Genomic DNA, 21,715 nt, shown 5'->3' with positions numbered 1-21,715 from the left:
CGCTGAAGTTTCCACATGTTTACCTGCTGCTGTTACAGCTCTTAAACCAGGGGGATGTTAAAGCAGGCGTGGCTGCTGGGTCTGACGAAAGACCGAAATAAGCATTGGGCCTCTGATGAGGGTCTCGGAGGAGGAGCTCATACAGCAGGACCCCGGGGGGGCCTGGTCATGCTTTTTATGAACAAAAGGAGAGGTGGGATTGTGAATCTAGAATTCTGAACAATTTTGTGATAACGTTGTTATGTAGGTCTTTGTGCTTATACATAAATATGTTTCTTCTACCTTGAAAAATATTTGATCATTGAAATATATTCATGTATCACCTAGTCCTGGTCTACCTATGTCATAGTTCAGGCCGGGTCATAGTGGGTTGATGAGCACACAATAGGGCAGTCTGGGTGGGGCCTGGGTATACATACAGGCTTACCGCCTGGGACAGCTCAGACACCAGAGAAGAGCCTAGACGAAGACATCGGAAACCCACCTTCGTGGCGAGGCTCCGATCCAGAGAATTACCAACGTCCATTCACCCACCACGCAAGCAGTCCGGTCAGAAGAACAAGGTAATGGGAGGTGGGGTGGATGAGACACGCAGAACAAGTAAGAGTGATCACTGAGCTAGGGCTTAGAGGTGAAACTCTCTGAAGAAGACTATTTCTTTACTATCTCTTTATTCCTTTAGCCTATTTGTTCCAAAATGAGCTGGAGATAGCTTACAAGGACTCATTCAATATAGTAATCTAAAAGAATCTTAAAGAAATACATAGAGAGCCAACGGATAAGGGTACTGAGCAGTTAAGCTAGTCCAGAAGCCAGGTAAAGATCCAGTTCTGGGGGCGCCTGGGTGGCGCAGTCGGTTAAGCGTCCGACTTCAGCCAGGTCACGATCTCGCGGTCCGTGAGTTTGAGCCCCGCATCAGGCTCTGGGCTGATGGCTCAGAGCCTGGAGCCTGTTTCCGATTCTGTGTCTCCCTCTCTCTCTGCCCCTCCCCCGTTCATGCTCTGTCTCTCTCTGTCCCAAAAATAAATAAACGTTGAAAAAAAAAATTAAAAAAAAAAAAAAAAAGATCCAGTTGTGACACTGGGTCTCAGGACAAACTAGCAGCAAAAGGGAGCATTTAAACTAGGGGAGACAGGGTTTCAAACGAGACAGTGGGCCTGGGCTTGGAAGGGAAAGCAGCACTTGTATGAGGGGGGATGAACTAACAATATTTTGGGCCAGGGTGAGCACTGATACCTTTGTGCCTAGAGCACACATGGTGGGGAGGAGCCTTGGGGATTGAATGGGGCTGGAGGGGACTTAGCAAGCCACATGGGGTCCTGAACACCCCCAAAGGAGCAGGACTGGGCTCCATTGCAAAGGCTCAGCAGTTTACACAGGCCCTAAAGTGTGAAAAGCTGAGATATGCCTTAGAAAATGTGTTGAATAATAAGGTAAGTGATGCATCTCAATGTGACTACATCTAAATCCATAGGTATGGGAACAAAGAAAGATAAGTGTCTTTACCAAGGGTTACCTGGCTACTGTGATGTAAGAAGTCTGTGACACCACAGAATAGGACAAAGGAAACTACATGGAGGTACCAGGGCAAGAAAGACTTCAGGAAGCTCCTAGTTAATAATGGCCCTTTTTATTTGCACCTGTGCCGCCAGGGAAGGTTTTCAGAGGGAGAGATAACGTTCCCTGACATTACATTCATGTGTCAGCACAAGGTATTCTCAGAGTGGATCAGGAACCCATGGGAGGAAGGAGCCATGATGCTTCCACTGGGAGGCGTTGATGACCTAACAAACTAAGGACTCCCATTGGTGGAAGCTGGCCAATGGCTGCCTCCTTCTCAATCACATCCTCAATAGAAGCAGCCAATGTGCTGGCTTGTCACATCAGCACCCATAGTACAGGGCAGGACTGTTAAGAGGATCCGGATGGCCCTAGAAGGTAGGGTTCCCCCTACCACAGAGAGCTCACACACTGAATCCTGCTCTAGGGGAGGCAATGCAGGGTGGCAGAAGTCATCCCCGACATCACTATTCACAGGTGAGCACAAGGTGCTCCCTGAGTGGCTCACGGAGCCATGGGGAGGAGGGGGCAGAGGGGGCAGGGGTGGAACTATGATGCCTCCTTTGTGACGTGTTGATGACCTAGGAAACTAAGGACTCCCATTGGTGGAAGCTGGCCAATGGCTGCCTCCTTCTCAATCACATCCTGAGTAGAAGCAGCCAACGTGCTTGATTCCCACCTCAACACCCATAGTATAGGGGAGGACTGTTAAGAGGAATAGGGATTGCCCTCGAAAGTAGTGTTCCCCCTATAGTATTTCGAACTCACACACTGAATCCTGCTCTGGGGAAGGTAATGCAGGGTGGCAGAAGTCATTCCTGACATCACTATTTACACGTCAGCACAAGGTGCTTCCCTGAGGGCCTCTGGGACCCAAGATGGGGGAGGAGCCAAGGGCCTCCTTTGTGCTGTGTTGATGACCAAGAAAACTAAGGACTGCCACTGGTGGAAGCTGGCCAATGGCTGCCTCCTTCTTAATCAGATCCTCAGTAGAAGCAGCCAATGTGCTGGCTTGTCACATCAGCACCCATAGTACAGTGCAGGACTGTTAAGAGTTCAGGATGGCCCTAGAAGGTAGCGTTCACCCTATCACAGAGAACTCACACACTGAATCCTGCTCTAGGGGAGGAAATGCAGGGTGGCAGAAATCCCTGACATCGCTATTCAAACATCAGCACAAGGTGCTCATTGAGGGGCTCTGGGACACACAGGGGAGGGGGGGTGGAGCCATGATACCTCCTTTGTGAAGTGTTGATGACTTAGGAAACTAAGGACTCCCATTGGTGGAAGTTGGCCAATGGCTGCCTCCTTCTCAATCACATACTCAGTAGAAGCACCCAGTGTGCTTGATTCTCACCACAGCACCCATAGTATAGGGCAGGACGGTTAAGAGGAATCTGGATGGCCCTCGAAATATTGTTCCCCGTATAACATTTCGAACTCACACACTAAATGCGACTCTAGGGGAAGCAATACAGGGTGGCAGAAATCCCTGACATCACTATTCACACGTCAGCACAAGGTGCTCCCTGAGTGGCTCATGGGGCAGGGGGGAGCCATGATGCCTCCTTTGTGATGTGTTGATGACCTAGGAAATGAAGGACTCCCATTAGTGGAAGTTGGCCAATGGCTGCCTCCTTCTCAATCACATCCTCAGCAGAAGCAGCCAATGTGCTTGATTCCCACCTCAGCACCCATAGTACAGGGGAGGACTCTTAAGAGTAATCTGGATGGCCCTCAAAATAGTGTTCTCTGTATAACATTTCAAACGCAAACACTAAATCCTGCTCTTAGGGAAGCAATGCAGTGTGGCAGACGTCATCCCTGATAGCACTATGCACACGTCAGCACAGAGTGCTTCCTGAGTGGTTCAGGGACCCAAGGGGAGGGGTGGGGAGGAGCCATGATGCCTCCTTTGTGACGTCTTGATGACCTAGAAAACTAGGGACTCCCATTGGTGGAAGCTGGCCAATGGCTGCCTCCTTCTCAATCACATCCTCAGTAGAAGCAGCCAATGTGCTGGCTTGTCACATCACCACCCATAGTACAGGGCAGGACTGTTAAAGGGTCAGGATGTCCCTGGAAGGTAGGGTTCCCCCTATCACAGTGAACTCACACACTGAATCCTGCTCTAGGGGAGGCAATGCAGGGTGGCAGAAGTCATCCCTGACATCACTATTCACAGGTGAGCACAAGGTGCTCCCTGAGGGACTCTTGGCGCCACAGGGGAGGGGGTGTGGAGCCATGATGCCTCCTTTGTGATGTGCTGATGACCCAGAATACTAAGGTCTACCATTGGTGGAAGCTGGCCTATTGGCTGCCCTTCTACTTTGTCACCAACACTATCAGCAACCAATGTGCTCCTCACCACCAGATGCTTTCCAAATCATAGGGTCAAGCCATTAAGAGGAATAGGGGTGGTCTTGGAAGGTAGTAGTCCCATTTCCACCAACTAGACCTCATCTTCGGTAAAAGACCTGCACGGGTAGCATTTGTCATCCCTGATATCACTATTCATATGTCAGCAATAGGGTACTCTCTGAGTGGCCGAGGGATCCATGGTGGGGAGGGGCCATGATGCCTCCATTGTTGGGTGTTGATGGTCCTGCAACTAAGGCTTCCCATTAGTGGATTCTTCCCAAGGGCTGCCTCCCCCTGCATCATATCCCCTGTATCAGCAGCCAGTGTGCTTGTTTACCACCCCAGCACCTCAAATCATAAGGTCTGGCCATTTAGACAAATAGAGGTCGCCTTGGAAGGCAATGCTCCCCCCATGACACCTCCACCTCCACACAGTACAATCCACCCTGGGGAAGGAATTCAGAGGATTCCTGAAGTCATCCCTAACATTACTATTCACATGTCTGACCAAGGTTCTCTCTAATTGGCTGAAGGGACCAATGAGGGGTAAGAGCCAGGATGCCTCCACTGTAGGGTGTTGACTGGCCTCTGATTACATATTCCCATTGGTAGAAGCTGAGCCAATAGCTACCCTCCTACTTAATAATAGAGTCTCTCTGCCAACCACAGTGGGGGTTTGTGTCAGATCTAAAGGTGAAAAGGTCTCTCCCCCATTACCACTCCCCTGAGTACACAAAAAGCCTAAGTGGGTTTTAATGAAGGGATTATTATATCTTGAGACATTAAGTGATAAATGTCGCTGAGAGTTTGTGGAGTAGGAAAGACAGTATTGCACAAAATGGGAATGTAATTTTTAAACCTTTCCACCTAATTATATGTAAATGTATATAATATATGATCTATATAATTTATATATTATATAAACATATAATGTAAAAACATTGCCAGTCAGAAAAGGTATGGGTCTTTTCCTGACCCCATTGGAATCTGTTGAAAGGGATTTTAATTTCCTTTTGGGATATATATATATGAACTGGGTCGTGGTTGCTATGGAGATCTCAAAGCTCATCCTAACTTCTCCGTGGTTATGTCTGAAATTATGTCTTTGGGGAGATTCAAATTATGAGAATGAGGACTGTGGGTGTCTGCCTCTCAAGATGCCACTTGTTATCAGCTACCCTCATCTACTAAACTAGAAAGACTCATAGATTCCCAATCTTAATAGATGATTACATTTCATAGTAGATCTTTTATCCTGTCAACCATCCTGAATAACACACCAAATTAATTTGGGGGCATAAATGGATGTGCTTTTTAGGAGAGTTTGGCTCTATTTTCAGCTGTGAATTATGCATTAGTAAGAATTATTTGGACAGCATTCATCATCATTTCCGAAGTTAATGAAATTCCATTACACTTCAGTACATTTTCATTTCACCCAGTGGTAAATTAATTCTCCCTCACTCTTTCTGTCTCTGTCTCTTGCTGCTCTTTTGCATCATTTACAGTAGTTACAGAGTGGGAACAGGGAGAGGCTTCCTAAGTAGAATAAGTTAAATAAGGGCCAGGAAAGACAGATGTTACTGATTCCCTCTATAGTGGCGATGTGCTCTATAACTCAGTGCCAAGATGAGCAAGGCTGCTTGTTTTCACAGCTGTCACTGCTGTTTCCACTGCTCAAGAATTCAGGGCAGGGTCTGGGTTCTGGGACGTAACTGGGCTACAATCTAGAAGTCTGGCATACATCTCCTCTGCTTAACACGCAGCTCACAAGTGTTGTGAGCTGCCCGCAGGCAGTGCGTGCCACCCAGTCACATCGATGAATAGATGGCTGGGGGAGCTAGGTATGGGTCTACCTGGGGGAGCTCCGTGGGCAAAAGAGAGGGCCAATAGCATTGCCAGGTCCAGCTTTGCCCCACCCAGGAGAAGCGAACCTGGAGCTCTCCTAGGTGCTGGATGTTCACCTTTCATTGTCATTGGTCTCATCCTTCCTGGTCCCACCCTACTTCCAACTTAGTCATGGCTCAAACCAAATCCTGCTCCCACAGGTCCCCTGCCCAGTGGCCAATAAATCCCTTCTTCTGTCTGGCTCTCTAGCAACTGACCAAGGTGCACCCTGGAAGCTGCTTTGACCCCCACTCACAGGAGGCTCTGCCTGTTTCTAGACTCTTCTTCTGGCTCAGAACTCAGAAAGAGCAGGGTTGGAGTGCCTTGGACTTCCAGGGGAACACTGCCAAGTTCTGTACCAACGTGAGTCCTAGTTTCCACAGCATGAAATGGAGATAATATCTCTCTCACAGACTCATTATGAGCAAGATATGAGATAATGTATGGGAAAGTATGGAGCTCGGGGCCTAAAACGTGGTAAATGACTGTTATTATGATTATTACTGGCTCATTCTAATGATGTTCGCTGACTGCTTTCTGATTTCCTGCACCTTTTCCCTTCAGTTTGCTGTTATGCACAGCCTCCTGCCCATCCCCCACGAGGCTTAGAGGGGGAATGGGAGGCACTAAAGTATGGCAGTTCCAGCACCACTCACACTAACGCCCCCAGCTTCCCAGTCTAAGCCAGTGTAGGCCCACCCTAAGCAAACCATTTGCTTCCTTCTCCATTCCTCCCTTTCATAAGTTATCCCAGACAGCTTTGCTTACATTGACTATTTGGAGGTTGGCATTCTGCCTACAGAAAGTGAGGGAAGGGTAGGGCTTCTATCTGTTCCATTCAGCCCAACACTGAACCCTGTCAGGCACTGTGCTAGGCAAAGAAATATTTATCGAGCACCTATTCCATCTCGGGCACCACACTAAACACTAAAGATTTCATGATTGGCAAAGTTAGACATGGTCCCTGATCTCACAGAACACAGTCTACTAGGGGAGGAAGATATTAATAAAATAGACATGTTAATGATTTAACAACTCCAAACTAAGATAGGTGCTCCTAAAAAGGTGCTCACCTTTTTACCATAAAGGTGAAGCAGCTCATGAAGCTTCGGGTCAGCTTTAGGGCTCCTCATCTGAATAGGCCCCTGTAAGTGCTGGGAGATGCTGGGAGTCAGAGTGTTCTAGATGGAGAGAGATATAGATATGAAAGTCACCCTCGAGATGATGCAGGACTTGGAACAAAGAGGAAGGTCATCTCCAGAGTGTTTACTGCTTTAATTATATAAGTTAATAGGTGACATATTATCAACTTGCAGCCTTTGGGCAGATGTGTGTCTCATCTAAGAAACAGAATGGAACCTTCGAATCATTTATAGAGGGAAAGGGCTCCAAGTTCCTAAATATCAAAACCATACAAAAACAAGTCTGTTTCCATGGGCGAAAAAGTCCTCAATCAATCAGTTCTGTCAGAGCAATTAGAAATGATCCCAGTCAGATGGATTGTTTTCTGGTCGATGGTATTCGGCCAAACTAACCGGAATGAAATCAACCAGCTGGCAATCCCATTGATTGTACAATCATCGGTCATTTTTCTAGTCCAAAAAAATGACCTTCACATGAGCAATTCAGGCATGTAATAACAACACAGACTCTTGCTTATGTACCGTAGTCATCGCTTTGGATTACCCTTCAGCTTAATTTAGTTGCCCTGTGTAACACAATGTATATTTATTCAGATTATTTGGTGTTCTCTATTTCAATTAACTCCAGACGGGTCCCCTCTAGAGGTAAAAGACAGCAGAAGTTTATTTACCTACATTAACCAAATTGGCAGGTAGTCAGGCAAACAGAACCATGGCAACCTCTGTCTAGAAAGCTGCCCAGAGCTCACGAGCCAGGAGGGTGATTTGAGTCAGGTGGAGATAAGAGCGTAACCTTGACTGTAATTCATAGTTGTCAGGGAAATGGCAGAACTGGGGAGGTGCCCTATTCTTGCTGAAAGCAGAAGCCATTAATGTGGGGAAGTAATTAGTATTGATTGAGAAAGGTACAGTAAATCCTGGGACCACGTGCATCCCCTTATCAGGAGATGGTTTCCAAGGGTCACCAATCCCAGGAAGCTCAGATTGTCGTGACTAATTTGGAACTCGGTAAATCTGTACATAAACCTGAGGAGTAAAAGGCTGCATGATGCAGTCATTAGAGGGACCACTGAATTCGACCTGGCTCCCAGAGGCTCTGCAAAAGGAGGAGAATTACACCAAATGGTCACAAGGTCTCTCCCTCTGTCTCTCTCTCCCTCTTCCTCCCCCCCCCACCCTGCCCCGCCAATTTCACAAACTCCTCCCTACTAAAAACAATCTACAAAAGTGATCAATTTCTTAAAATTGAAAGGAGACATGTATTCTCCAGAGGGGCACCTGGCGGGCTCAGTTGGTACAGCATGCGACTCTTAATCTCAGGGGTTGTGGGTTTGAGCCCCTTGTTCTGTGTAGAGATTACTTAAAAATAAACTCTTTAAAAAAAAAAAAAGTAGGTTTCTAAAGTATGTAATTCTAATAGAAAGAATGTCAAATAAACTCCCCACCTTTGGACCAGGCTTCAGGCTGAGACCAGGAACTTAAGTGTTTCTCCAGAGTTCATTTCATTCTGGAATGATTTAGTCACTACATGACACGTGGTCACTACTGTTTTTAGCTATTGCCCCGGTCAGGACCCTGCTTGTAACAATACTTTCTTTCACCCTGGACAAGAAAAAGTCCATTCTAGACAAGAGACCAAATTAGTACACATTTTCATCCTGCTGTCCTTGAAGATTTCTCCTCTCACTAGCAATGTAGGAGAGGTGCAAATAGCCTGCATCCTTGCCAGCATTTTGATAGTATCAGTTTTGTTTTTGCTTTGTTTCTATTTGAACCATCCCGATCCGGTATGCGGTGGTATCTCACTGTGGCTTTAATTTGCATTTCCCTCATGACTAATGGGGTCAAGCATCTTTTCATATGCGTATTTACCAGCATTATGCCTGACACATAATAATTGCTACCTGCCAAGATTTCAGGTGGTTTCTACCCTCTTCTTCCCAAATGCCCGATTTTTAACAGAGGCCATCAAGAGACCAGATCTTACCTCCCCGCTGGGGGTTTTAAGTAGCTGTCACGTGCTGCAGGAGGAAGGCCTTGGGGAGCCAGGGAGACAAAGGGGTGTCTCTGGGAAGTTCTCAAACACCACACCTTGTAAGGGAGCACAGACTGCTGGTAGTAAGAACTGTCCTAATTCTAAAAGTTCTTTTCAGTACTAAAAGTTCTTCCCAATTCTAGCTTCTCTGGATTAAACACACACACACACACACACACACACACACACACACACACACACGCGCGCACACACGCACGCGCGCGCAGTTTTCTCTTTTTAATTAAACAGTTGTTTCTGTCAGCTGGATTGGAAGGTGGCTTGTAACCAGAACTGCCCATGCCGGGCTGGCTGCGTTATTACAGTTATGATTCATATCAAATGAGATGAGAACATTTACTATCTTTACAGCCTCCCTTCACACTCTGAAATCAAGTCTCTATAGTTTCTCATTTCTTTTGCTGTTTAACAAGAAAAAAGCAACTTGATTCTTGAAGCCTGGAACCTGATTACATTTTGACTCACTCAATATTTATTGAGTATCTAAAACATGCTAAAACTAGGCTAGACAGCTGGGGGGGGGGGTTCATGAAATATGGACCTAATCTCAACCCCAGGAGGGCAACCTGTGGTCAGTATACCTTGGGCTTATTTCAGGAAACAGCGGAAAATTCTGCTGGTTGTCCACGCTTGGTACATGGGGCCGAGGCATGAGGCAAGGCTCCTTAAAAAAAAAAAAAAAAAAAAAAAGTAGGCCTTTTTCTTTTTTTGATGACCCTCTGAACAAAGTTTCCTTTAGTCCCCGACTCACTTCCTCATTGTAACAGCATTCTGTGCTTGTGTTTAACTATTTCCTGTTCACATTTTCCAAACGGCCTTGTTTCTTATTCTCTGCCTTATCAAGAACTACAGGGAGACAGCATAAAATGTTATATAAGCCTTAGCCTGTATTCTTAGCCTAAAGAAGCTAAAGAAGTCAAAAGGGTGGGGAGAGGTGGGGCAAGAGTAACATTACTATTGTGAATATTTTGTTCAACTTACAGAACTATGTACCTAACAGATGAGAGATCGATGACAGATAGATGCTCTTGTTTAAGGGAGCTCTCCACCTAATCGATAATTTAATGGAAGTTGGACGAGATTATATTTGACAGCAAACACTGGAAGGGACCCTTCCAGTGAATAATTCTGTGCATGCTTGTGTATTACTGAAGAGAACTTCATGTGAGCGAGGAAGGTTTGAATCACTTACCTACACAGTCAGTTCTTAATTATCCATGTTAACAGAGGGAAGCAATTGCTCTGATAAGCTGAAACAACAGATAATCAAAAATTCTTCTCCTTAATTAGTCACCTGTCCTCCTACTGTCTGTCTCCCCCTCCGCCCGCGCCCAGCAAACGTTTTTTGTTGTGAACCAGGGAAAATGTTTTCCCGGGGTAATCTCTCCCCCTACAGGCAACTAGCCTACCAAACTGGTCGATCAGTTCCCCGAGGAGAGGCTCCTACACTCGTTTCGGGCGGGGTCGGTGGGGGGCTGGCGAGGAGCGACTCTTCCTCTAGCTGGAAATGGGCACGTCCACTGGCCAGCGTGCACCCGCGCACCTCCTGCTTCCGGTACTGGCGCATCCGGGAGGCCAAGGGAGGAGGCGGGACCGGGTAGTGATCAAGGGCTGGGAAAGTCAGGGGGAGCTGTGGGACTCTGGGTAAACTGCTCCCTGAGCCTCAGCTTACTTAGTTGTGAATGGGGATCACAATGAATAGCTCATTGACCTTTTGTCAGACGTGAATGAGATAATGCAAAGCCCCTGGTGACGTCAGCCATTTTATCATTATCATTATCATTATTATTATTGACTGTGCCAAGAACAATTATTACAAGAGTAAATGGATCTCCTCAACTAGGAGCTGTGAGCTTGCTGCAGGTGATTTATTATAATCGTACTAAAAACTTCTGATTGTTGAAAACACATTCTAGCAGATGCAGGTTACCCCGCAATAACCTTTGCTTTCATTCTCATTCTGATAACCCTGGCCGCCAGAGGAAAAGGTAAGATTACACCTGGTGCCCTGGGAGCCCCGGGCACGCCCCCAAGGGTGGGAATGTCTCTCCGGAAATTGAGATTCCCTCGCTGGGAGCCTCAGGGGGTCCCGATGAGCACTTCATTCATCACGGAGCACCCTGTAGCGCTTAAAGCTCCGGGAAGCGGGTAAGCGGCCTCTCCTCCCGGTTTCCGGTCAGACCACCCTCTCTTCCCCACCGGAATTACTCAGGCTTCCTTTAAATTTGTAAATATCGTTCATTACATCTCCAAACCTTGCTCCCGGCCTGGGAGCTATTCTCTCCGGAAGGTGATTTTGCAAATAATGTAACCTCATCCATTCTGGGTGGACTTTATCAGACCAGCTTTCGGAATTCTGGGACCCGTCTACTGTCACCGCTGCCTACGTTAACTACCTGTGTGACCTTGGTCAAAACACTGGTCCTCTGTACTATGAAATGGGTTGCCCTAGAAATTCACTGAGGCTGGTTCCTTCCTGCTGAGACCTTCCAGGGTTCTAGGATTCCAGTCGGGGAGGGGAGAGCGTGGAAAAGGACACGCACAGGCACAATTTGAAGGAGGCCCGAGATGGCTCACGTGTACTTAATAATACGGCCCAGAGAAGCTGTTCTCCTAACCTCATTTTAGGCAAAGGGAGAGATTGGCCTGCGGAAACATCGCAAGAGTTAACGTATCTGTGAAATCCCATATATTATCTGATCACTAACGTGATTTCTGGTACTTTTTCCCTAGGCCTCCACAGAGGGACCAGACCTTGCCCAGAGGCCATGCTCCCTTTCCTCACTAGGTGGCAGCAACACTTAGCTTTGCCCAATAGAAAAAGGGTCCGTTGTCCCTTGTATGACTAGCTCAATCATCTAATGTTTGATTGGGGAGCATCCCCACGCCTTTCGTTTCGATTTCTGCTTGTATTTTCCTGAACAGCTAGTAATTGAAAATAATGGGACCGATTTCAGGAGGAAAGCCAGAAAAGAACCAAAGCGGTAACTGAGTAGGACCCTTTAATTTGTACAGGGGGAAACAGCTCTGGCCAAGGTCCTACAGGTAGGTGAAGTGGCAGACTAGGAACTAGAACTCAGGTCACTTAAATCTCAATCCCAATCTCTTCCACGCTCCTTCTTTGGGGAGGTAAATATGCCCAATGGTTTCCTTTAGCAACTGTACGCCCTGAGGCAGATTGGTGAACCTCTCTGGACCTGGAAGGAGTTCCTCATCTGTAATAAGGCCGTAATAATAGTATCTACTTCCTAGGGTTTTACAAGAATTAGGGACCAGGAGTGCCTGGCTGCCTCAGTCGGTGGAGCATGTGGCTGTTGATCTCAGGGTTGTGAGTTGAAGCCACAAATTGGGTGTAGAGATTACATAAGGAAATTTTTTAAAAAGGAATTACAGACCATGTGTGCAAGGGACAGAGAAGCACGTCACACTCAGGGAGATGTATCCCAGGCAGGTGTGTCACACACAGGTATGCCTGAAGACATTTTGTTCCACAATTTCCCACAGCGGAGCCTGATACAACACACTATGTACACAGTTTTCCTTCTCCCCACACAGGGCAGTGCATGCATTTAAAACAAAAATTAATGTTTATTTTTGAGTGGGAGAGAGACAGAGCATGAGTGGCGGAGGGGCAGAGAGAGAGGGAGACCCAGAATCGGAAGCAGGCTCCCGGCTCTGAGCCGTCAGCCCAGAGCCCGACGCGGGGCTCGAACTCACAAACCGCAAGATCATGACCTGAGCCGAAGTCGGACACTTAACCGACCGGACCGAGCCACCCAGGCGCCCCAGCGCATGCATTTTTTAACATAAAGCAATAAAGCTAGCCTCAGGAAATCAGGAATGGGAGAGGATATTCAAGGCCTCTTTCAAAGCTAACCGTCTGCCAACAGTCTCTGATTCCGGTATGGAGGTGAACTGTGTCTAACTCCAGTCTCTCCCATAGGGAAAGAGGGACGAGGCGGCTGCTGCTTGGGTTATTACCTTCACCTCCATCACTCACCCGCTACGGTAAGACAACGGTAAGACCTGCGACGGTGGCGCAGGGGCTTGCTCACAAGACGAATCTCTGCGTACCACACCCAATCTAGTTCATCTGACTCCGTTTGAAACATGCAGAAGACTATCAGATCCGAGGACATCGACACAGGTAAGCCTCAACTTTCTCCTTCCAGCGCCATTGATTGGGGGCGAGAGCACTGCATTTGTAAATATAGTGAAATTGTTCTTAGGATACGCACTATTGAGTCTCTCCAGAGAGCCTAGGGCCAGGCTGGGTCATGTGTGGCCTGTTAGAGTCCTAGAGAGTGACTGGAGCTAAATTAAATCCAAACGATGACAATGCCTGACGTTGATAAAGTGTCTACACGTTTATACAATGTTTTGTCTACTCTTCACAAAGCACTTTGGGATTGTGGTCTCATTTGATCCTGGAAACAACACTGGAGTCAGCGTGGCAGATAAGTTACCATATCATAAATGAGAGTATGAGAGGCAGGACAAGATCAAGCACAAAGATCATTGAAATCAAACACACACGAATTCATATCGCTGTGTGCCTCTGGGCAAGATAAAAATATTTCTTTTTTTTTAAGATAAAAATATTTCTAAGCCCCAACTTCCTTATCCACAAAATGGGGATGATAACAGTGTCCACTTCAAGGGTTGTTGTGAGGATTAAATGAGATGATGCATGATGCATGGAGGCAAAGGGTCTTAAGTCAAAAATGTCCCTTATCTTTCTTCAATCAGCGACAGTTTGTTGGCGACAGAAATCAGAACAGGCACCCCAAGCCCAGTGGGCCAAATGTTCAAATTCAAGCACACAGACACATAGATCTACAGTTAGATTTTTCTTTGTGAAATGGCAGGCTTTTCTTCAAAGCCCAAATCGCCTTTTTTTTTTTAATTGTTTTTCAACGTTTTTTATTTATTTTTGGGACAGAGAGAGACAGAGCATGAATGGGGGAGGGGCAGAGAGAGAGGGAGACACAGAATCGGAAACAGGCTCCAGGCTCCGAGCCATCAGCCCAGAGCCTGATGCGGGGCTCGAACTCACAGACCGCGAGATCGTGACCTGGCTGAAGTCGGACGCTTAACCGACTGCGCCACCCAGGCGCCCCCCAAATCGCCTTTTTGTTCATGATGGGAAATTCACAAGTGAATCCCCAGCATTTTATTTGGTGAAGTGCTTGGGACAGTCACACCCCATGTGAGGCTTTGTTAGATTTTAACACAGAAACTGTTTGTCCTGTTCTGTATTGTCATGGTCACTTCTGCTCCAAGACACTGAGTAGGAGGAGGAAGTCAGAAAAGGGCCAGGAAAGGACTAACACTGGCAAGGGGTGGGAAAGGAAGTTTCAGGCAAGAGTCCCAAGTTCCTCTTCTGTGCCTCGACAGAACACTTAAACACTTATTTTCCCAATGATATAGCCTCTCATCACTGGGGACACACAAACACAGTCAACTGGTGGTATTTCTCTGGAAAGCAATCTGGTTTGAGAGCTCTTTCTGTGTTTCCTTCCATTTTTGAGAACATATTCCAAGGAAACCACCCCAAAAGGGGCGTGAGGGTGGGAGGGTGGTAAGCTATGGAAGATTTTCCAAGCCCCACTGTTTATAATGGTGACACACTGAAAACAACCCACATGTTCAATAATGGCAAAGTATCTAAAAAAGAAGTAGAGTCTACTGACCAGATGGAATGTTCTTTGGGCAGTAAAAGGGTAAGTACTGGGTCTGTGTTAAGTGAAAAAAGGAGATGACAATGTGGTATAGACACAAATGTTACAACTATGTAAACCTGAAGTATAACATGGACGTGAATATAAAGGAAGGAAAATGTTTAGTGGCTAGAACGTGTTCATTCAGTTGTGTATAGCTCTTGCCACTTTATAGACCTTGTCTGGTTTGATCTTCATGGCAACTAATCATCTTGTCAATTTCCACACACAACAACACCCCGCCCCGTGCCAGGATTCTCATCTGGATTGTGTTATGATGGCATTTTTTAAATTACTGTTTTCGAAGTTTATTTATTTTGAGAGAGACAAAGACAGTGCAAGTGGGGGAGGGGCAGAGAGAGAGAGAGGGAGGGAGAGAGAATCCCAAGCAGGCTCTGCGCTGCCAGCCTCAGGCTGTGAGATCATCGCCTGAGCCGAAACCAAGAGTTGCATGCTTAACCAACTGAGCCAACCAGGTGCCCCGGAAGCTAAGTTTTAAATCTCACCCTCTCAAAATCGAGTGTCTTTGAGCTCTCAAATAAGTCACAGTTTTGAGTTTTTCTCTTTCTGGTGCTTCTGAGAATCCCAGCTCAGCAGGCTCACTCCAAAGTATTCCTTAGCTTGTTTTGAAAGGTATGGTGCAAAATGCCACCGGAGAAAAATATAACTGACTTTTCCTATTTTAAAACAATACACAATTCAAAATATTATGTTACTATCATTCATAGTTCCATGAATTTTGGAGACCATACTGAAAGTGCTTCCTTTCTACCACACCCAGAGAATTGGCAGAGATGACGGGGAGTGGGAAATGTACTGAGAAAGAATTTGGAACCATGCACAGATAGTGTAAGTGAAAAATGTTGAAATTCTGTGCTGTGACATCCCCAAGGCTGAAGGGAAACTTGAATCTGCTTTGGTTTCAGTTAGCGTTCAAACAACCTTATGGTGGAGGAACTATGTCCCCTGAGTGCGAGCTGTCCTTCGGGGCTGGGTGGAGTGCAGTGTTGAACCACATGACCTGGGTTAGCCCCAACAGACCTGAGGTTCTTCAAGGCCCTTGTCTTTCTCCTAAGAGAACTGTTCTCTTCGGGGCACCTGGGCGGTTCAGTTGGTTAAGCATCTGACTCTTTTTTTTTTTTTTTTTTTTAATGTGGTACCTATTTTTTTAAGTTTATTTTGAGAGAGAGAGAGCACGCTGGGGGTGAGATCAAGCCCTGGGTCAGGCTGTACATTGACAGCGCTGAGCCTGCTTGGGATTCTCTCTCTCCCTCTCTCTTTGCCCCTCCCTCACCCACGCTTTTCCTCTCTCTCTCAAAATAAATATTAAGAAAAAAAAGAGAGGACATTTTCTTCTTGCAAGATCTAATAAGGCCGTGTCCATTTGCAAGAAATGAGGAGATTGCGAGGATCCTACTGGCTACGATCTATGTTTGGACTATAGCTACTCCTGCCTTGTGCCTTCTCTAGGAGGACATGTGCCTGCAGGCAGGGGACAGGGTCTATGACTGCAAGAGGGAACAGACCCTACCCTGTCCCCTTCTGAAACAGGCCTTCTCCTCCCGTACAGCAGGGGGAAGCAGAGAAGAAAGGAGGGTGGGGAGCAGCGACACAAAGCGTAGTGATTCTGTGAGGCTTCAGTATTCTGGTTTACAAGATTTCAAGTGTATGAATGATTCCTGTGTTCGTCTCCCCCCAAACAAGCCTCTTTGTTAGACAGTTAAGCACAATTATTATTCTTTGCATGAAAACTTGATCTCTGGTCTCTGACTGCAAACCCCTCTTCCTGCATCTGAGCTCCAAAATGTTTATTCTCTTGGTCTCCTCGTCTTTATTATCCTATCACCTTGTGAAACATCTCTAGCCCTCTGGCCACAAACGAAAACTTATATAATGACAGCATTTCTCCCAGCACCAATTTTCTTCAAATGAAGAAAGCGTCGAATTACCTATTCCAATCTGCACCGTGTGCTACATTATCATTGTTGATAGCATTCGGCATTTTAGGGGATAATTCTACTGGCCTCATGGCGTAATTGGCAAGCATAAGTGAGACAGTGTGAAAAAAGCATGTAACTCAGTGTATATTGAGAATGGAACCTGATCCTTTATATCAACAAAACAGGTGTTTTTAATAGGTAGTATTTTATTTATTTTATTTTTTTAAATTTTTTTTTCAACGTTTATTTATTTTTGGGACAGAGAGAGACAGAGCAAGAATGGGGGAGGGGCAGAGAGAGAGGGAGACCCAGAATCGGAAACAGGCTCCAGGCTCTGAGCCATCAGCCCAGAGCCTGACGCAGGGCTCGAACCCACGGACCGCGAGATCGTGACCTGGCTGAAGTCAGACGCTTAACCGACTGCGCCACCCAGGCGCCCCTTTATTTTATTTTTTTAACGTTTATTAATTTTTGAGAGACAGAGTGTAAGTGGAGGAGGGGCAGAGAGAGAGGGAGACACAGAATCCGAAGCAGGCTCCAGGCTCCGAGCTGTCGGCACAGAGCCCGACATGGGGCTCGAACTTGCCGCGAGATCATGACCTGAGCTGAGGCTGGACCCTTAACTGATTGAGCCACCCAGGCGCCCCATCAACAAAACAGTTTTAAGCAACTGTTATTATGCTCATTTTACAGACAAGGAAACTTAGGGTCAGTATCGAATAGCAATTAAGTGGCGGGACTGGGACCCAGGCCACCACACCATAATTGGTAAAGGGGAATGTTTGGGGACTCAACAAGTTAGCCAATCTGTTACTCTCCTAGCCAGTCAGTTACTAAGTTTTGAAAGCTTATATAATGACAGCATTTCTCCCAGCACCAATTTTCTTCAAATGTCATTTCCTCCTTCTATAAACAGGCTGCACACATCCCTGACTCACATTTGAACAAAGTCATTTCACATTTTGAATTTTCTTTCCCCTGCAGTCAGCCCTATGGCAATGCCACAGGCCTGGGGCCAAATGCCAGCTCATAGTGGAGGATGTGTGAATGCCATAGGCGAAGAAAATAGCATGAGACTAACTGACAGTGGTCCCGAAAGTGCAATCTTACCCAGAGTTTCCCCAGCAGGCTGTGGATTAAGATATAAATGACATATGGAGATGTCAGGCCTGCTGTGGCCCATGTTCCTGTCAAGTGCGCACACTGGGTCATTTTTAATCATGCAAACGCCGCCGAGCAGGCTTCCCAAATATTTCTACAGAACTAAAATTGAAATCAGTGTTTTATTTGTCACACCTTCCTTCTGAAGTCAGACTCATCTGCAGTATCCCACTGTACACACATCCAGAAGGAACCAGAATTTGGCACACATACCCTCCTCCTCCCAGAAAAAAAGAACTGGTTAGTTCCAGGGGACTGAACAGTTCCTCCTGGGTATGTTTCAGTTGAATTAATCATCCCCAGGCATAATAATAAATATCACCACCAACAACACAAACCCGCTACGGAACACCGTGCGGAGTTCTGAGGATAACACGTGTGAAAATTTACCATCCGATAAATAGCAACTGCTTATGCAGCCGGGTGGTAAGAGCTGCTTCTTCCAGGAAGCCTCTCAGGTTACGCTGCTGCTTGGTCACTTCCCCCATTCCCACGCCCACCCCCAGATCCAAATAGCAATTGGGATCTTGCTACTCTTCTTACCCTTGGTGTAGGCTGCCACGCACTGTTTTTAGCGGCCCTCACTTGCTCTGGCTCCTCGAACCTCTCTGGAAAGCTCCAGAACTCTGGACTCAGTTTATCCTGAACTTGAATCCTGCCTCTGTGTGGTGGGGAGGAGTAAAGCGGCATGCAGGAACCAAGGCGTTTGCCTGGTTTTGCGCCTGCAGAAAAGCATTCCCGGAGGAGGTAGTGAGAATTGAGTCAGAGAGGATATGGGTCAAATTCCAGCTGGATTACATAATGGTTCCCAGCACCCCATCAGCAATGCTCACTTCTTTTTCTTCCAAAAGACGATTTGGACAGTCTTTCACGTGTGTGCAGAGAAAAGAGCATTAGGTGGGGTTCCAGCTGTGGGAATGTGAGTCAAAATGAGGGACTAAAGTTCGTGGCCTTGACAGTCACTCCTAGCTCTCACCTTCTGTGATTGTCTCAGTAATATCTATTTTCCCACCGGTCTCGGGAATAACCTGTGCTTTTTCTCTTCTCCGCCCATCCCCCCCAAGAGTCTTATCTGAAAACACTCCTCCGGGGCCCGGAGGAGCTGGCTCTTGGGCAAATCTGACTGTGGGAAGTTTTGCTCTGTGTTGCTGAGTCCTTCACGCTGGCCGCACACAGGGATGAGAACCCATTGGCAAAACGTGCTTAGGCTCTTGGCTGCCCAAGTGTGCATTCCTCTAGACCCACATGCCCTGGGGAGTGTACACACAGGTCCCCTTGTACCCTGGGGCCCTTTTTTTCTTTCCTGAAAGTACACATTCTCTAAATAGATCTGCCAGTTGGCCCTGAAGGAACAATGGAGTTTATAGTGCAGGCTTTCGACTACAACTGTATCAGCCCATTGACAAACAATTAAGTTTTGCAAGAGGAAAATCTTTTTTTCTTTAGATTTTTAAAATTTTAATTTTTTTTTAACGTTTATTTATTTTTGAGACAGAGAGAGACAGAGCATGAACGGGGGAGGGGCAGAGAGAGAGGGAGACACAGAATCGGAAGCAGTCTCCAGGCTCTGAGCCATCAGCCCAGAGCCCGACACGGGGCTCGAACTCACAGATTCATGGACCGTGATCGTGACGTGAGCTGAAGTCGGACGCTTAACCGACTGAGCCACCCAGGCGCCCCATAGATTTTTAAAATTTTAAAGTAATTTCCACACCCAACGTGGGGCTTGAACCCACAACCCTGTGACCTATAGTCACATCCTCTACTGACTGAGCCTGCCAGGCGCTCCAAGTCTCAACGTTTTAAAGACCTAAGAGTTTTTAGAACCGTACGTGGTACCAGATAGAACTTGATGATTCATGAAGTGCACTATATAAATATGGATCAGAGGCCGTCCATCTACACAGCCTTCAAACATCTAGACCAACCCCAAAGCAACAACCCATTCCTTCTGCTGCAGAGGCCTCAGTTTACCATATGATAAACTAGAGGCTGAGTGTAGCAGGTAAAGAAAGGGACAGGATCTACCCCAAATCTGACCACAGCTCCCTGGGAAATGTCTCTGCCCCTCCGACTGTCTGTCTGTCTCTCTCCAGGAGAGGAGTTTCTTTCGCATTGCACTTCCTGTGTGTCATCTGGAATTTTCCCCCTCAGATCATCCAACTATCTCCTTTGAAAATGTAGGTGCCTATGTGTGGTGGAGGGAAAGAGAAGGAAAACCAAGTATGTTGTGTGTCGTATCAGACTCTGGCATGGGTAACTGTGGTGCAAAATGCTTTCAGGCTCCCCTGCTGCAGCTCCCTGAGTGTGATGCCCTCCCTCCTCTGTGATGCCCTTTCCTGTGTGTGATGCTCCCAGGCGACACCTTGATGCCTTGGCTTTCAATCCACCCTAGTAGGGTAGAGCAGCTGCCTGCCCTTAGTAACAAAAAAAGTGTTAAGTATCAGGAAGTACTAAACACTAGATCTATATAAGAATTTTCATATTTATCACCATCAAAGCATATATATGAGATATATGTTATACAACTAATAACACTTATAGAATCAGAAACTGTGGGAATGGGGCCCAGCAATCTGCATTTTAACAAACAATCCCGACTCCTCTTCTCTCCTCATTTTCTCCCATTTGGATTTCACCAAGTTTTAGCTCTATTAGAAATTCCAAAGTGTCTGTAAAGGGCACTTCTTGATATTTTATGCTTTTGGTATCCTCTGAAGCTTCCTTTATATTACACACCTGTATTCCGAATGAGAAGGCCCGGCCCATGTTTGCTCTACTTTATTTAAAGTCAAGAGGGAAAAAATGAGGACATTTTCTTGCCCTTTAACAATAATTTTCAGTCTAGACCTTTTCAACCCCCCAGTGGCCACCCAAAATATTTTCATTTCTTCCTCCTTCGGTACTGCAGAGGCTGGTAGTACTCTCTCTCATTCATTCAACAAACATGCCTTGCAGGATAAACTGCAACAGAGGTGACACTTTTTCCTTGACATTTGCATGTTGAACTCAGTCCTGAGTACTGAGCATTGATTGATTCTGCTCAGCCTTTCTAGAAGAAAGCTGCTTAAGAGGAATCATATTTATCTCCACTGCAAGTCATATATTAAATACGCATTTTCAATGGTTTCCTATTCAACACTTTGAGTCCATTCTATTAAAGGCTTAAGACACACCTACAGACACTTGGGGTTGGGCGATATAGTTGTAGGAAGACTTTACCATTATAGAAAGTGCAGCTTGAGAAGGCTCAGTAGCCTGAGTGTGGGGACTGGATCAATGGAAAAACGGAAGCCACGGGTTAGGAGTTAAGAGTGGGCTGGAGATCGCCATCTGGTAAACTGGGAGACACAGTGGAAGGATTATTAGACACACATACGTGGGCTTGAGTCCAGGCCCTGCCACTTCCTAGCTGTGCTAACCATGGACAGGTTAGGCAACCTCCCCGTGCCCGTTGCCTCATCTGTAAAATGATAAGAATAGAAGCTACCTCATAAAATTGTGGTGAGGCTCCTGTGAAATAATCCATGCAAAGCCTCTTGCACTGCGCCTGCCATTGGGTAGGCACTGGACAAATAGCACCTCTTACTATCTGCCCTAAGTATCCAAGATGTGCCTACTACTCCCAGCAGATGGCCACTGTGGCCACCACACCCTTCCCCTCTGAGGTTTGTCCGAATTTCCAGTTTGGAGGGAAATATCCCCCCCCCCCCCCCCCCCGAAACCAGGGGGGGGAAAAACCAGGTGTGGTGAGCTCAGGCCAACACGATCAGTCCCCAGACCACCCCAGAAAGCCAGGGAGTCCCTAAAAAGAGAGGGCACAGAGAACAAGGCCACCCTGGTTCTCCAAGCAAAGACGAGGTGGGGAAGGGGTGGGGGGTGGGTGTGAAG

At 46.6% G+C, this 21,715-nt stretch overlaps 1 protein-coding gene and 1 long non-coding RNA gene across 2 annotated transcripts in view; one reads left to right on the top strand and one right to left on the bottom strand.

Moving 5' to 3' along the window:
- The first annotated feature begins 453 nt into the window (after window positions 1-453).
- Window positions 454-21,715, top strand: part of MAP7D3 (MAP7 domain containing 3) — a 56,454-nt gene continuing 35,192 nt past the window's right edge. Inside the window, exons 1-2 of the mRNA XM_040468613.1 lie at window positions 454-563; window positions 12,947-13,150. Coding sequence (XP_040324547.1) covers window positions 13,114-13,150 — 37 coding nt within the window. The 5' untranslated portion in view covers window positions 454-563; window positions 12,947-13,113. The remainder of the gene's footprint in view (window positions 564-12,946; window positions 13,151-21,715) is intronic.
- On the bottom strand, window positions 6,591-10,543 carry LOC121025843 (uncharacterized). The gene is made up of 5 exons (XR_005788166.1): window positions 10,413-10,543; window positions 10,196-10,253; window positions 9,755-9,849; window positions 9,585-9,667; window positions 6,591-6,989 (listed from the first exon to the last, which is right to left on the bottom strand). It is a non-coding gene; the product is annotated as an uncharacterized LOC121025843 (long non-coding RNA).

This window comes from Herpailurus yagouaroundi, unplaced genomic scaffold (genome assembly GCF_014898765.1).
Source record: "Herpailurus yagouaroundi ecotype Mexico unplaced genomic scaffold, PumYag 67702, whole genome shotgun sequence".
NCBI lineage: Eukaryota > Metazoa > Chordata > Mammalia > Carnivora > Felidae > Herpailurus > Herpailurus yagouaroundi.
This window is presented reverse-complemented; position numbering and strand designations above follow the sequence as displayed.